The 16,173-nt window shown below is 46.8% G+C and overlaps 1 protein-coding gene across 4 annotated transcripts in view; it reads left to right on the top strand.

Moving 5' to 3' along the window:
- Window positions 1-16,173, top strand: part of GFRA1 (GDNF family receptor alpha 1) — a 211,867-nt gene that overhangs the window by 174,620 nt on the left and 21,074 nt on the right. For all 4 annotated transcript variants that reach the window (XM_047826290.1, XM_047826286.1, XM_047826289.1 and 1 more), the window contains 3 exons: window positions 1,807-1,916; window positions 4,605-4,739; window positions 8,683-8,864. In XM_047826290.1, the coding sequence (XP_047682246.1) occupies window positions 1,807-1,916; window positions 4,605-4,739; window positions 8,683-8,864 (427 nt within the window). The remainder of the gene's footprint in view (window positions 1-1,806; window positions 1,917-4,604; window positions 4,740-8,682; window positions 8,865-16,173) is intronic.

Below are 16,173 nucleotides of genomic sequence, written 5' to 3'. Positions count from 1 at the left end.
CTGCCAGGGAAAGAGAGCCGCTCAGGTTGTGTGCCGAACTAGAGCCCCAGCTGCCTGAACCGCATTTGGCCTTTGCGGAGTTAGGAGCCCCGGAGCACTAGATCATTAACTTTCATGACCGGGAAAATTCTTCTGAAATTAACACTCAGTCCAAGCCGGATGCCATTGGAGCCAGTTGAGTAAGCCTGAGCCACCGTTAGGGATTTCCTCTGAAAAATAAATCCTTTAACCAGGCTACAGAAAATGGCCCGGTTTTATGCCCTTCAGTGTGTTCAATTAGAGTCTGAAAACACCAACTAGGCTTAGACGGTGGGAGATCTGGGCGCCCATACAGGCACGCGTAAGCCTCATTTGGAGGATTTCGCCAAACCACTTAGCTTCAGCACCTGCCCCGGGTATTGGCGGTGATGGAACCAGGCACCTATACAGAGCGCACAGATCGGCACAGGTAGCGAGGCTCAGACACCCCTCTTTAAAAGGGTTCAAGGAGAGACCAGCCCCTCACAAACACCGTGCTGCCTTTGCAGTGGCAGTGAACTTAGAGGACTTGGTGGGCCTTCTAACTCTCTTCTAGTTAGAGTCGTAGTAAAGGGACACCTTAATGGGCTTCCTGCGGACATTTTACAAACCTCTGATATCCACACATCCCTCCTCGCTCTGGCCCACGGATGCAAGGTTGTGTCTATCCTGAAATATGCTGCGTAAATACAGTTTCTTGCATGGAAAGAAGTAAAAGCAGCCCTGTGTGTGTGTTGGCTGCCGGCGTGGGGAAGCTGAAGTGAAAAAAGCTGAGACAACCATCCATTGTCTCCCATAATTGCTGGATAATTTCAGTTCTCTCGGAGTCCATTGTGTTCTTCACTCAGAAGCAGAGCTGTTGTCTGCTGAGATGACCTCAGAGGTGGCCCCGTCCTCATTCAGGATTTCTCCAACAATACCCTCTTCAGATTGAAAAACAGCCAGTTAGCCACAAACAGTCCTCTTCCTCGCCCGACCAGCGTGTCTGTTGTCCCTCTTCACCCCCTTGGGTCTCCGCCATGTCGCCACCGCTCAGGGCTTCCCAGTGGACTGTGTGGGTCCCTGGAGAGTCCCCAAACTGCAGATACGTACAGTAGTTGGTCAGTGGTTCCTCCATGCACCGCCTCCCACCAAAGGCCCAGTCACACAGTGACACCTCACCCAGAGCCAGCGTCCCTGTCCCTCCTTCTTTCCCCTCCAGTTCTGGAGAGACGAGCCCCTCCTCCGTGTCACTTGGCTGGAATAAATCTCTGTCCCCTGGGCTGTTGGATGAGAGATAACTTACAAGACAAATACACGTATTTTTAAAGCCAGCAGGAATTACGGGAGCAGATGGGCTGTAGGATCCTATTTTGATGCCAGGGACATGTTTCTGTATAAAGTAAATATTTTCCCAGTGTGGATCTCTGGTGAGTGTGTAGAGAAGCATATTTCCTAAAGATGCAAATAAGTCTGTCAGAAATAAATATTGAATGCAAACTTCAAAGCATCTAGATTTCTCCCGTTATAGGCCCTGAAGACTTCTCTGCAAATAAGCAGACACACAGGTAGGCAAGGGCCGGGTGAAGGCGGGGACAGCGAGGGGGGCAGGGGAGGTATATAAGAGAGAATGCTAACGTCCTAAGAGTTCACATTTTATTTATTTATTTATTTATTTATTTATTTATTTATTTATTTATTTTTGCTGTGGACAAAGGCTTGTCAACGAAGGAATAAAGTTACATTTGTCCAGAAGCTAATGTAGGGTATTTCAAATCACACCCTTTTTGCCCTTTCTTCCCACTGTAGATCTCGCCTTGCGGATTTTTTTACCAACTGCCAACCGGAGTCAAGGTCTGCCAGCAGCTGCCTAAAGGAAAACTATGCTGACTGCCTCCTCGCCTACTCAGGGCTTATTGGTAAGATCGGGGAGAAGTGGGACGGGAGGAAAGTCTGGTTTACAAATACTCACAGACTCTTCCCGTTGTAGCCTGTCACTGTCTGTGAAAGGAAGAATCTCCCGGTCACCCTCTGTGCTGGGGCTTTGCTGTTAAGCCCTATAGGACTCACCTTTAAAAAAAAAAATAAGGCAACTGAGGATCCTGGATATGCAAGGGCAGAGGCAGGAAGCAGGGAGTATCGCAGTGCAGGTGAACTACAGTATGAGCACCTGACAGGCATCTCAGGTGGAGAACTGACCACACAGAACAACAGCAAGAAAGAAAGCGTGGCTGTGGAAAAGGGAAGCAAGTCAAACCAATTTAACTGAATTAGAGAACGTGGAAGTCATTCAGTCTGGGGACATAGAAAAGGCTGTTCCCCAGAAATGGCCCTTTGGAAATAAAACCCCTAACTAACTGGGGTCCTTCTCGCCATTGGTATTCTTGGTAATTCAGCTCCTGGTATGCAGGGAGTGATTTAGCCTAAAATTTCCCTCTGAGAACAGACATAGCGGAAACAGTGTTTTCTGCCTCTCAAGACCCAAGAAGAACCAGGTTCTGGGCATTCAGGGCAACAGCACAGTTAGGGTACCAGTGAGTTAGAAGAGTCACAAGCAAGGCAAATTTGTGTCTGTGGGTAAAGGGGTAGGCAGGAAGAAAGGCAGGTGTTCCGGATCCTGGGGCCTGAAGAAGCCTCTGTGGCAGGGCTCCATCACGATTGACATTTGAGGACAAACGCGTAGTGAAGGCTGTGGAGGGGTGAGGAAAATCACAGTCGTCAGAAGTGTGATGGCTCAGCCATGGTGTGTGTTCCTGTCAGGATCGCACAAGTCACCAGGCGGGAAGAACTTCCCACCAAGAATGACAGCATGGACTACAGTTTTTGTCACCAGAGTGCCTTCAGCAAGAGCTTTTGAGAAAAACATCAGCGATGGTACTTAATGCAGGCATATTACAGGTGCCTGCACACCCATCCCAGGGTTTTTTGAAAGGACACCTGTGTTCTCTTGGGCAATGCCTTTCACCGGTGTTGTTTACCATTTTTGTGTATGTGTCCCAATGAGTGTATCTTCCTTGAGTCAGTATTCCAAATTTGCATTCACCCTTTCCTTTTCTTAAGTCTCTAGTAGGGGTTACTTACCAACTATGGAATTATAGGTTTAAGAACCAATGGAAGTAATTAAGGCATGCTCATTATAAAAAGTTAAAAAAATACAGAGAAACCCAAGGAGACAGTAGGAAGGATCTACAACTCTACTCCCAGACCTAATCACTATTAACACCTTAGTCCATATCCTTCCAGGTATACATGCTCATTAAATCCTCCATGAGTAGACAAGGCATGTTGCTGCCAGGCATTTCTGGCTTGGCAAACCATCACATGCCTGAGGTTGATGAAATACTCATCGCGTAATGGAATGAAATAGTTGAGGCAACGCACTTTACAGACCAAAATTAACTTCCCTCTTGGGTCTGGATCTTTCCCTCTGCAGTGGTTCTAACTTCTTTTAGGACAAAGCCTGTGCCCGCTTCTTCCACGTTGTCAGAGATCCACAATGGTGCCAGGCATTCAGTGGCTTTTTAGTACACATGTTTTAACCTCTTGACTCAGTGTTTGGGGTGCCTTTTCCTTTCTCACTCAAAGTTAGGTGCTCGCTGTCTGCTGTGGGTCAAAGTTCCCATCACAGAGTATAATGGGAGATCACGTAGTTCAGATTGGTAAGGAACGTAGGGCAAAGAAGATATGTCCTTGACCCAGAAGAGCTCACAAAGCAATTTTTCTTCTATGAACCAAATATATCCTGTGGATCACTGACCACCTATTATTCTTACATCCACAAAAATGTATAAAAACAGAAGGCTTCTTGGCATGAATAGGCATCGCCTGGTGCAAGCCACCCAGAAGAAGACATTTGGGTTGTATTAAGTATAAATTCATTGTTTATTTGCTCCAGCACAGAACTCATCAGAAAAACCATGAACACAAGACGACGTAGGCAAGAGAGACCACCCAGCATTTCTTTGAGGACTATTTGAGGACTATTGAGACAATACTCTAGAAGCCATCAGCTTAGAGAATTTCCGTTGTTTATTTCCAATTCCTTCACAATTTGGAAGACTTTATTTTAAATCAGTTGAGAGTCTGGTGACCAGAGGCCTTGTTATATATGTTCAGGATGTGTGGTAACCCAAAGGATAGCATCTAAGCTTCCCGTGTTGCTTTGAAGAAGCCATTTGCTTCCAAGGAAAGTGGATTCGAAGTCCTAAAAGGATTTTTAAGATATGTAAAACCAGTTCTATCTATTTATGAAGATTAATGACATTTTCGAGAAAATGCAAGGGATTTGGGAACTCATGCATTCTAAGTTAATTCTCTCCTACTCCATAACATCCATACCATTTGTGCAGAAAAAAAAAATACCCTAAGCGCAGCTGAAGGAGTTCTGTTATAATTTTTTAAGTAAATGTGTAAATTATTTTATGTGCTCAAGATAAATTGCCAAGAAAATGCACTGCTTAACATAATTTCCCACTCAGCAAACACAATGTTTGTAATTATCCATGGTGCATCCACCATCAGAGGAACATTTGTTTTCTCTTTTAGGCTATAGAAAAGTCTGTACCATCACACAAGAAGAACAAGATGCCTTGTTTTTACTTTTTTAGGTACAGTCATGACCCCCAACTACATAGACTCCAGTAGCCTCAGCGTGGCCCCATGGTGTGACTGCAACAACAGTGGGAATGATCTGGAAGAGTGCTTCAAATTTTTGAACTTCTTCAAGGACAATACATGTCTCAGTGAGTTTAAAAAAAAAAAAAAGGAAGGAAACACAAGCGTGCTCTCCTCTCTGTGTTCAAGCTGTACCTTCATGTCTCTTGGGTCTGCCTCTTCTCTCTCTCTGTCTCTCTCACTCTCTCTCTTTCTGTCGCTTTTTTCCCTGATCTCTGATGGTGAATCCAGCATCTCTGGGCCACACTACGCAATGCAGCAGGGAACAGAGCAAGTCAGTGCTGCTAAGTCTGTGAATCCAAAGGCCTAAGAGAGCAAGAGATTCAAACAACGGAGGGTACATTATGTCGGATAGAGCACTCCTACCCACAGATCAAATTTTGGTCTTGGCAACCAACACAAAGTCTGTTCCAAAGGTTCTTAAAACCTGGGCACGATATACGATGTGAGAAGCTCAGACAAATTAGATGGGGGTAGGCCTCCAAGGGCTCTCTGAGAAAAATTAGAACGTTAACATCAATAGCCCCCTGGATGATCAGGATTGGCTCAGAGGAGAAGCAACAATTCTTGAGTGGGATAAGCTGGCCATGTGGCCAGGAGCCTCAGGATGTGTTATCTCGGGAGACAGAGTTGAGCACTAAGGGGGCTCCTGCTTGGAAATAGTTTCGGCTCTGATTGCGGTGTCCTTCAGGCAGTTAGAAAACACGTTTCCCAAAGGGTGAGGGATAGAGAGAATTGTTCAGGTGTGAACAATGGGCATGCGTCGGACTGGGCCAGGTCTCCCTTTTATCCACTGAGATGTGCACACCGGAGGTGACAGTCCAGCTGAGATGCTTGAGTACCTCACTCACACGTTGTGGCAGCCACCTTTAATTTATTGGGAACCTTCGACTCACTCTATAGGGAGTGCAATATATATATTACCTCATTTACTATAATCTGGGCAAGAGCCCTCGGAGATATGGGTATTATTGTCTCCATTTCACAGTTGAGTAAACAGCTGTTTATTCGTATAGACCATCCGTGCAAAGGTGGATCCGAAGCCCAAGTGCCTTTCTCTGCAGCCCCTGTCCCCCGTGGAGGCACTCATTTGCTTTTGCCTCATTCCTGATATTTAAGGGCCCATTGGCCAAGAACAACTGCCCGAACGTTGGGGACCAGGTGTAACTTCCTGGTGAGAGGTATTGGAACAAGTTTCTAGGAATTAAGGTTCAGCCACCGCTCTGAGAGCCGTGGCAGTTCTCCAGGATGCTCTGCTATGCAATGACTGACGACCAAAGAATTAGCTACCAATTTACCATGTATATGGAAAAGCTTTTAAGTGTTATTTATTCTAAAACCTCTCTATTGTTTCCTTTGTTGAAAAGACAAATCTACACGATTTGCTTACTAGGTACTTTTAATAATGCGGCTATAACCAAATGTTTTGATCATCTTAAAACTAACACAAGCTTCTGGACACCTAAGTGAAATTGAAAATCACACACATATTCAGAAGTGCGGAGACATTTGCTAAGATGCTGGGTGTACCGGTGAATTGTACCTCGGATCTCTTGTTTGGTCTTGACTTAAAAAAAAGAAATGTATGTATATATCCCTCTTTTCCACATCCTGCATAGTCTTCTGGTAGAATGCAAGTTTTAATGAAGATAAAGCAGTGACAACATAGGTTAGTGTGGGAGAAGATCATACTCACACTGGCTGGACAACTCCTCTTTCGTGGAGAAATTAAAGGTGTCCCTGCTTAATAATATTTTGGTGAAGGGGAGAATAGTCCGGCATCTTTTTGCTAATGACTTTTCGATAAAAATAAATACATTTGGTCTTCAATAGGGACCAAAGCCAGCCAGAATTTTTCATAGTCATTCCATTTATACTTTGATCAGAAAGGGCACAGCATACCAAAGACGCAGCACCTGTAAATTCACTCTCTGGCAAAAGACTCCAGAGTAGGATTTGAAATTTGTAGGTTCCAGCTCAAATGCATTAACCTAATTCTTCTGCCTTCGGATTAGCCGGAGCTCTCCCAGACGCCTCTGTCATGAGCACAACTTTAACCAATTGTTTATTTCTGGTTATTGGGAGTGGGGGGAGGAACAGTTAGTTTTAAGCCAAAATACCTGGCCAAGATGAGGGGAAGAGAGAGAAGAATGAGCTTGCGGTGGAGGTAAGTTAGCAGTTACTGTCACTCGGGTCTTTCTTCAGAAGCTACTTTCACCTCCTGGACCACTGTATCCGAACTGCGGTTCCCCATTCCATTCTTACTGCTGCTTCTTTTCTTTTTAAGTTTCTTAATTTTGAGAGAGAGAGAGAGAGAGAGAGAGAGAGAGAGGGAGAGAATCCCAAACAGGCTCCGCACCATCAGCACAGAACCCGATGTGGGGCTTGAACTCACAAACCTGTGCCGAAATCAGGAGTCATGCCCTACTCCTGCGTCATCGCCTCCAAGCATTTCTCATCACGGAATGTATTGCATATGTCACTTACATGCCTCTGCAATCCGCATGGGACCCCCGTGAGGGCACGGACTGTTGTCTTTTGTTGCCATCATGGATGTCCACTGCTGCATGTTTAGCACAGAGCAGCTCTTGGCACTTAGTACACATTGCATTCACATTCCATTCAAGTAAATGAATGAGCAAGTGAACCAACTCCCCAAGTGCGAGGCAAACACCCCGGAAAGCACAGGTGGTTCCAATAATTGGGAAGGGGTCTCTTGAATCCACATGAGAGAAAGGAGGGTTGTGTGGTTTGTGGTGCTGGTTGTTCTGGGTTATTCGAGGCAACCAGTCCGCTGCGTCTCTCTTTCTCTGCGTTCTACCGAGCCAGTAAGCCGTGTAACACGGCTAGGAGCATAAAAGGTATTTATATTCATTCAAAGCTGTTTCTTACAGCCTAAAAAAACATAAAGTTTTGGAAAACAAGCTTCCAGTTTGCCTGAACTTAAAGGATAACAATTTTAGAACAAAATGTCACTTCTAAGAGGAAGATTAGGCTTCAATTATTCTGTCTGGTATATCGAAAAAATGCCAGCAAGGAGTCATATATTAACAATTTGCACATTCAGGTCTCAAATGGGGGAGTTTGATTTCTTACACAATGAATATGAAATAAAAAATTCCTAAAGCCAGGCCAAATCCCCGAGGACCTGATTAAAAACTGTTTTTAATTCATTGTGGGGAGGGGAACAACACACAACCAATTTACTCTTGCCATAAAAACAATCTAATCCCATGCAATTGTAATAAGCTTTTAAAGTTCTACATTTTAAACTTTTCATTTAAGCAGGGCTGCTCCTACCTAATTATGCAGATTTTGTTTGGAAGACTGGGAGCGGAAAGGGAAAAAAATAATCTTACTTAAATTTTCACTATATATTGATGAGATTTGGGGTAGAATTTTCTTTTAAAGAAACTGGTTCCATCCGTACTCTGAGCAGTGCCTGGCTCACAGAGGCTGCTCGGAGAGTGTATAGGGTGCTCCGTGGTGGTAAGAAATCACAGTTTTCGCTGTGTGATTTCACTGCCTGCCAAATTAGTGTGGATGCCACCAAGTTGCCTCAGTCTCATAATTAAGGAAATGTTACTTTTTCCAAAAAAGCACCAACTAGTTTGCGTTTCGAATAGAATTTTAAGAGCGCGCGAGGATGTTCTTGAAAGATGGGACAGTGATGGGGATCCCAAAATACAGGTTCGAGGCTGGGTTTCAAAGTGATGAGCATTTCAGGGCAAGCATCTTGCTCAGCACCTGGTACATAAATAGGAGCAATATTTGTTGCACGTTGAACGTACCTAAGTATCCGTCGCAGTGTGTAATGAATGAATTGATTTTTGAGCACCTGACCTGATGGCTGGCTCCCAGCATGTGTAGGGTGGATGGATGGATGGGTTTTGTTCAGAGAAGTCCAATACTGCAATCAGAATTTCTAGCGTGCCTCTCTGGCTTCGTGTATCCTGTCTGTTACATTTGCTGCTTGACTTTGAAATTGGATTTCCTCCTGTTTTACTGCAGAAAATGCAATTCAAGCCTTTGGCAATGGCTCCGATGTGACCGTGTGGCAGCCAGCCCTCCCAGTTCAGACCACCACTGCCACCACCACCACAGCCTTCCGGGTCAAGAACAAGCCCCTGGGACCTGCAGGGTCGGAGAATGAGATCCCCACTCATGTTTTACCACCTTGTGCAAACCTGCAGGTAAGAGCCGAGCCCAAACTCGCAGCTGGAGCTCGCCTCTGGGGGTGGAGGGGCAAACATGGACCGATTTCCTACACTGCATTTAAAGATAGATGGCTGATGATGGAGGGCTGCTCGGGTTTGAATCTTAAAGGTGCATTATAACCCCGATAAATGGAGATTGTGAAGTGCCACAGAGTGGGGAGAAAGGTGGATTCTGGAACGGATGCCCATTTCCTGGGAGTGTGACTTTGGTCCAGGTACCCGTAGTTGGCCTTGGTGTCCTCACCTGTAAAATGAGGGGGCTAGGCAGACGAATCTTCAAGCTGTGTGTCTGTGGAGTGAGTGGAAGAGTTGAGTCGGGTACTGATTTGTATATTACACTCATTCTGTGTTCTCTACAAAGCAGCAGCGTGTTGAAAGAGAAGGTATTCTTGGGGTTGTCGCCGTTGCTGGCATTTAAACCCAACGCGGAGTACTTAATTCTGTCTGAAGGTGAGCCAGAGACAGTGTCGCTAGGGAGGTGTTAACTCCAACGTAGAGTCCTGTATGGCTTCATTCTTCCAGAAGCAGAAGAAAATGCTTTTCCAAAGTAGGAGGAGCCGTGTGGAGCTACCCTACGAAGCCTCTCGTGTGAATAGAGGCCCGGGGGGAATGGCTGAGAGATTTCCTTGGGGTTAATCCAGATCTACAAGGGCAGACCCACAATGGCATGCTAACAGTGCTCTCCTGCCTTTAGTCAAAACAGAGGGTTCATTTTCCTTTTTATTGATTTTTTTTTCGGAGTAACGAGTACTCAGCTATTTAGCAAGACGTTGCATATTTATATGTTTGCGAAATATTTTCACACATTTTACCTTATCGGACGCCATCCTCCTGAGGGTTGTGGAAGACTGATAGTATTATCGCTAGCCTCGTTCCTGCACTTGAGGACACCAGGGCTTGGTGAGGTAATACTTTTGCTGGAGCCTACGGAGTTTGTGTCACAGAACTGGTGCTGGGGATCTAGGAGACTCCTGTTGCTTTCGTGGTTCTTCCTGTATTTGGGGGGGTAGTGGTGACCACATGATAATGTCTGCTTCCTGCCATGCTGGGGAAGGGGTCACGTGCGAGGCCCTGTGATATCACTTCACACTTGTCCCTGCAGTATACCCTCCCTTCTCTCTCCCCACCCTGCTGCCACCAAGGATAAGGCTCACCAGAATGTTCACCAGAACCCTTCTTTTACCAATACCTCCCTGACCCACAATCCCCTTTGTTCCCTATAGACCACTGGGGCAGTGTTTTTGCTTCTGATTTGCTTGCTGTCTTCTCTCCCACAACGTCTCCTCTCTTCTTCTTGGATATGCTACATTTCATTCAGTGACTCTGGGTCTCTGCCCCGTCCTCCTTTGTCTTCCCCACGAACATGCCCCCTCGGACACACTCAGACACACTCACACACGGCACTAAGGAGAAGGCAGGCAAGGAAGCCATGCAGCCTAGGGTCTACCAGATGTTCTCCATGCTTCTAAAGCATTTCCTGAGTATGTCCAATCTCCAGAGCACTGTGCAGAAACTGCCAGAACTGGGAGGAGGATTGGAGAATATTATAGCATCTAACTGCCCCGTCTTGCAGCGGAGGCCTCAGGCTCAGGAAGGGGAGGTGGCTCGCACAAAGTCCCCCCAGCCGGTGAGAGGAGGGTCTGGAGCCAGACATCGCACCACAGAAACAGGATCTATTCTTTGTCTCCAGCCGGTGCTCAGCGTCCTGCTTCCTCTTAGGTCAGCCTTCGGTTCTTGTTGGGTCCACTCAGATTCTAGCGTCAGGAAAGACAAGCGGCCAGATGAGGGATAGGACCCTGTTGCCATTCAGTGATAATGGTGGGCCACAGAAGATTCTCGGCTGGTAGAAGAGGCAAGCTCTGGCCGCAGCATGATCGGGTTCTTTTCTGCACGTGTCTGAGTGCACAGAGCATGACCGCAGATGCAGCATTTATCCGGTTTATTGAGCTCTTTCCGTGTTTGGGAAACTTCGTGGAGTTGGGTACTCAAAACATTTCTCTCCTCAGTGAACTTAACAAACAATGGACAAGATGCCACTTGTCAACATTTTGGGAAGGTCAGACCGAATTCACAGAGGACATTTCAGAAGAATAGCCATCATTGGAAACTCCACGAAACTAGTTTCCTCCACGAGAGACGACTCTGTTAGCCATAAGGAGGCATTCTCCCCACTTTCCTGTCCCCTGCTCCCCCGCCCCCCACCAAGAACACGGCGACTGACTTCTGCTTCCTCTGGTGCTTGCGTGCCTTGGCTACACAGTGTTTTGTCGCCGACACAGATCTGCCCAGCCACCCCTCCCTACAAGGAGGGCTCTGTGCCGCTGCAAGGTTGCCCTGGCAACATCAGGGGACACGTGCGCCCTGTTCCCAAGAAACAGCGCCTTTCCTTACCCTGTATCAGTGATAGGAAGTCTGCCTCCTAAATAGAGGGCGAAGTAAAATTAGAGTGTGATGTTTATGTCAAGGCCACCATTTAACTTCTCAGCAGAGGGGAGATGGAAGTGTGGGACTACCGAGGATTGAGCAGGCTGCCCAACTTCTCTACCCTGTGCCACACACACAGAATCCACATGCCTTGGAGCTAAGCCGTATTTCACTTCCAGGGAGCCCTTCAGGTTCCACCACACCTCACCTTTCTTCCAAAGACAATGACCTCCTTGAGCCTGTTTTAGCACATGTGAGGCAGGGAGCGAGGGCATGGGCTCTGCAGCCAAGCTTGTGTTTAGACCCAGGCTCTTATCCTCACCGACATCGTGGCTTCTCCAAGCCTCAGCTTCTTCCCTACAAAACTCAAGGATGACCAAGCTGCCAGAGTCGAGGGGATTAATGGGGGTAATGCTTCAGTCCCTGGGGCGGAACGAACACTCCAGAATGGTGCTTTAAAAATGTCCCATGCGATGCCTCCTCCCGAGTCAGTTGGCCACCGGGTCCCTTGACGGCAGATGGAGGGTGGTGTTGTGCCTTGCTTGCAGATGTCCTTTCCTTTTCCAAATGAGTCAACTGAGGCAGGGAAAGGCTAGCGACTTAACCAGAATCACGTAGTACTTCTTTGGAAGGGCTGGGATTTTGGACCCAAAGCCAGTGTCCTTCTGCCTTATTCCATGAGCTTGGACAACCCGGGCTCTTTCTTTGAATTAGGAATGGACAGAAAGGAGGAAGTAAAAACCAGAAAAGGAAGTTATGCAGTATTTGTCTTTCTGCAGTTGACTTGTTTCACTTAGCATAATGTCCTCCAGGTTCCCGACCTCACTTACATGTAGGATCTAAAAACATCAGGCTTTTAAAGCAGAATGGGGGCGCCTGGGTGGCGCCGTCGGTTAAGCGTCCGACTTGAGCCAGGTCACGATCTCGCGGTCCGTGAGTTCGAGCCCCGCGTCAGGCTCTGGGCTGATGGCTCGGACCCTGGAGCCTGTTTCCGATTCTGTGTCTCCCTCTCTCTCTGCCCCTCCACCGTTCATGCTCTGTCTCTCTCTGTCCCAAAAATAAATAAAAAACGTTGAAAAAAAATTAAAAAAAAAAAAAGCAGAGTAGAATGGTTGTTACCAGGTGCTGGGTGGTGGGGGAATATAGGGGTGCTGGTCAAAGGGTACAGGTTGCAGTTAGGTGGATGGATGGGATCTGCAGCCCTCATATACAGTATGGTGACGATGGCTAACCATACTGTACTGTATACTTGGAACTTGCCAAGAGAGCAGATCTTAATTGTTCTCACTCTCCACCCAAAGTGGTAACCACATCAGGTGACAGACACTATGTTTATTAGCTTGATTGTGATAAACCTTTCGTCATGGATACATGCATCAAAATATCACTTGGTATTCCTTAAATATATACAGTTTTCATTCGTCAGTTATACCTCAGTCAAGCTTGGTTGGGGGAACAGAAAAGTCGGCGAGGAGAAGCTGGTTTTGACAGAGGAGTTATGACCCCCCCATGCTTCCTGAAGGCAGCTATTCAAATAATAAGGAAAACGCAAAGTTCCTGCTTTAGGTTGGGATTCTTCGTGCAATTCCAGGAGACAGGAAATAGGGGAAAGACTGAAAGTTTGCCAGTAAAAATTTTTGCAGCTTGGTGATGTCTTTAGAATGACCTATACTAACAACAGTTGAAAGAATCATTGGAGGCCAGAGGATAGGAGACGAGTGAGTGATAGGAGACGAGCCTTCGGCTCGAGAACGTGGTCCCTGGCACTGATTTAGGACTCTCGCTTTGGAGTATCACTCCCAGGAGACTCATTCTCTCCATCTGTCCTTCTTTGGCCTGCCTGGCTGTCTCCAGATAAATTACCATTTGCCGGGGGTCCTAGAAATATCTTAGAATGGCGTTTGTCCCAGCCGCATGTGTCATTACTCAGAATAGAACTGACTTAAACCAGCTTGGGATCCATTGGTAACAGATTTGGAGAAAGTCAACTATCTTTGGCAGCTCTAAAGTTCACTTCCCTTGAGAGGCACCCTCTTGTAATATTTTAAAATATACAATAATATGAGAAAACTCTTGGGGACTTGAGTTTCTGTCTTAACATTTGAGATAGATTTCCCCCTCGGAAAGGAAGAAATAAGAATAAACATTTTCAAAAGTCGGCTTCAAAGTGCAATTATCAACAAACCAAGTGCAATTCTTTTGGAGGAATGGGTGGCCTTGGGTGTGGGGCATACAGGACTCGTCTGCAGTTCCTATGAAAGGCTCGCCTTTAAAAAAGGAAAGTTGATTGATTGGAATAAAATGTCATAGAAATGTCCAAGTGCTAACCCCCTGAGGTGATAAAATGCCAGGTTTTGGGTAACCCGCCAAGCTCCCATGTCAGGATTAATTGGCAGTCATATTAGTAACAAGTGTGACGCAGGCTGTGCTATTGTTGGCATATCCCTTGGACTTGTACAAAGTGGTCACATGAAAAACAAAGGAAGATTAAAAATTCTACCAATTATTTCATCTTACGTGCACTTGAGTGGTCTGCTAGCTAGAAAAAGCTCAGGATATTTAAACCAAATGGACTGTGCTTGTCGCTTATTTAAAGTAAATATCTTTGGGAGATGTAAGTAAGCATTGGAAAAATCCCTACTTGGCATCATTGTTCACTGCTTAAGTCTGGAAGCTTAAAGTGAAGACCCCTTAAAGTGGCATTTGTAGGTCTTGGATGCCATGGTCAAACAGGTTGATACCTCCTCTTGGCTGCAGCTGAGGACCCCGGGGGAAATTTTGCTGTCTCTGCCCCTGCCACGCTTTCCCCACGAAAGAGATGTGACAGGAGAAAGCCTGGTAGATTTGGGGGGCACACACTCGGATCCATGGCCAGCACGGTTGGTGTGGAATAGCTGTGACCAGTTAGAAGGCTCTGGTGAACAGCACAAGCCACAACCAAAGTCAGTTTTTTTTGTGTGAGCCAAAGAAAACGTGTGTGGGGAGACATGGAAGGCCAGAGGTTGCAGACAGATCTCAAGTAGGGCTCCTCCCCTCTCCCTAGCGGGACTTTTAAGGCAGCATTCTCGGAAAGAACCAGCAATGCAGCTTTCTCGGTCATAGAAGAGATGCGAGCACAGTCCCGCGGGTAGCCTTGGTGAGGATGCTTACTGCTAAAACCACCAGTGCAGAGGCCGGCTGTCCCCTTCCCCACAATAACCCATCATCTGCCTTGGTGGTTGGACCACACTAACCCTAAGGGTCCCACAACAGGGACACTGCTGGCCCTCAGTGGGCCATGGGAGCAAAGGCCTTGAGGTGGGCATCTTTCCTGGAGGAGAAAATCTGCAGCATCCATTGGACTGGAATCCACGTCGATATCTCGCTGGCCTCCCTTACTCCCTCCAGTTCCTTCTCTTCATAGAGTACAGTTTGAAGCCTGTAGAAATGGTCTGGATGCTTGTGGGATGTAGGATGTTTACAGGTTGCTGAGAGGGACAGAGGGCAGGCAAGATTTGCCTATCCATTACACTCCTCCATATTAGAGTATTGAAACATTTAATTAGAATATTGACTATTAGAATATTGAAAATGATCTATGTCTGAAGCAAGACTTCCCATCCTGGAAGAATAGCGTGCCCTACCCCTCCTCTGCCTCAGTGCCTCATCACCTCAACAACGTCCGTCCCTTTGTACCTGATAGGGTGACACCAGACCGGAAGTGATTTCGAAACGCTTCCAGGGCCAGCCCCCCAAAAGTCTAGATGTGGCGGTGGGAAGGCAATTATCCAAACCTGCTAAATACCCAGGGATCCTCTGGCTGTGACCAAGTGAAAATTTTAAGTGTTGAGTTTTAAAAGGAAAGCTGCCAATGGGTGTTCTGTAAATCATTTGTGCCAGCAGACTGACCCCATTATGTCAGCTAATCCTGGAAATACAGGAGGTAAATTTAAATCTTCGAGCATGAAGCACTTAATCAATATTCTAAATGTTTTTCTTGCAATTTATGCTAGCAGAGCAATGGGGTGCTTTGGCGTCCTGTTAATCTTCCACCGGAGAAGAGGCACTCGAGACAAGGCCAGGGTGGTGGGATTTCACACAGGATGGTTGGTGGGAGGGCAGGAAGCTGGAAAGGGAAAGAGGGAGGTGGTTATTTCCACACGAGACCCCTGGCATGGGGACGCTCATCCACCGATCCCAGTGGGCAGAGCCACCCCGCGTGCACCTCCTTGGTACTTTCCTTTAACCCGTGCTTGACAGCCTTGGAGTTGACTTGCCAGGGAGAGCATGAGCTGGGGTCAGATGCACCCGAGTGAGAACCCTGGTTCAGTTCTTATTGCTGTGTGACCTGGGGCACGTTTCCTACCTCCTCTGAATGCCTGCTATACAATATCACCTGCCGCTCTGGTCTGCTGTGAAGATTGAAAAACCGGTGCCCAGATGCAAAGGGCCCAGCTGTCCAACCCTTGTGATCGATGAGATGTGCAAGAGCTTTGACTCTGGACCCTGGGGCCATAAAGGAAGGGCTCTTCCCAGTGGCGGGGAGGCCGTGAAGCAGAAAAGATGGATTTTTTAGTGTTTTCTTAATTTTTAAGAACCGTTTGAACTGAGTGATATCCAGCCAGTTCTAAGAATTGGCCATTGTAGAAAGTCCTAAGGAAGGAGGGAAGTGCAGGTGTTCTTGGGACGGCAGGACAAGGAGGAAGGGAAACCAAAAGGCAATTAAAAAAAAAAAGGACGAGGTCTTGAGGGGTTACAACTGTTCCAAACTCCATCTCACCATGCCCAGAAGGACTGTCCTGGGAGTGTCATCCTAACAGCCAGCTTCTTGGCAGCGTGACTGGGGCCGTGACAATAGTCGGATCTCGGTCCGTTCTGGGTA

The sequence above is a fragment of the Prionailurus viverrinus genome, chromosome D2 (genome assembly GCF_022837055.1).
Source record: "Prionailurus viverrinus isolate Anna chromosome D2, UM_Priviv_1.0, whole genome shotgun sequence".
Classification (NCBI taxonomy): Eukaryota; Metazoa; Chordata; class Mammalia; order Carnivora; family Felidae; genus Prionailurus; species Prionailurus viverrinus.
This window is presented reverse-complemented; position numbering and strand designations above follow the sequence as displayed.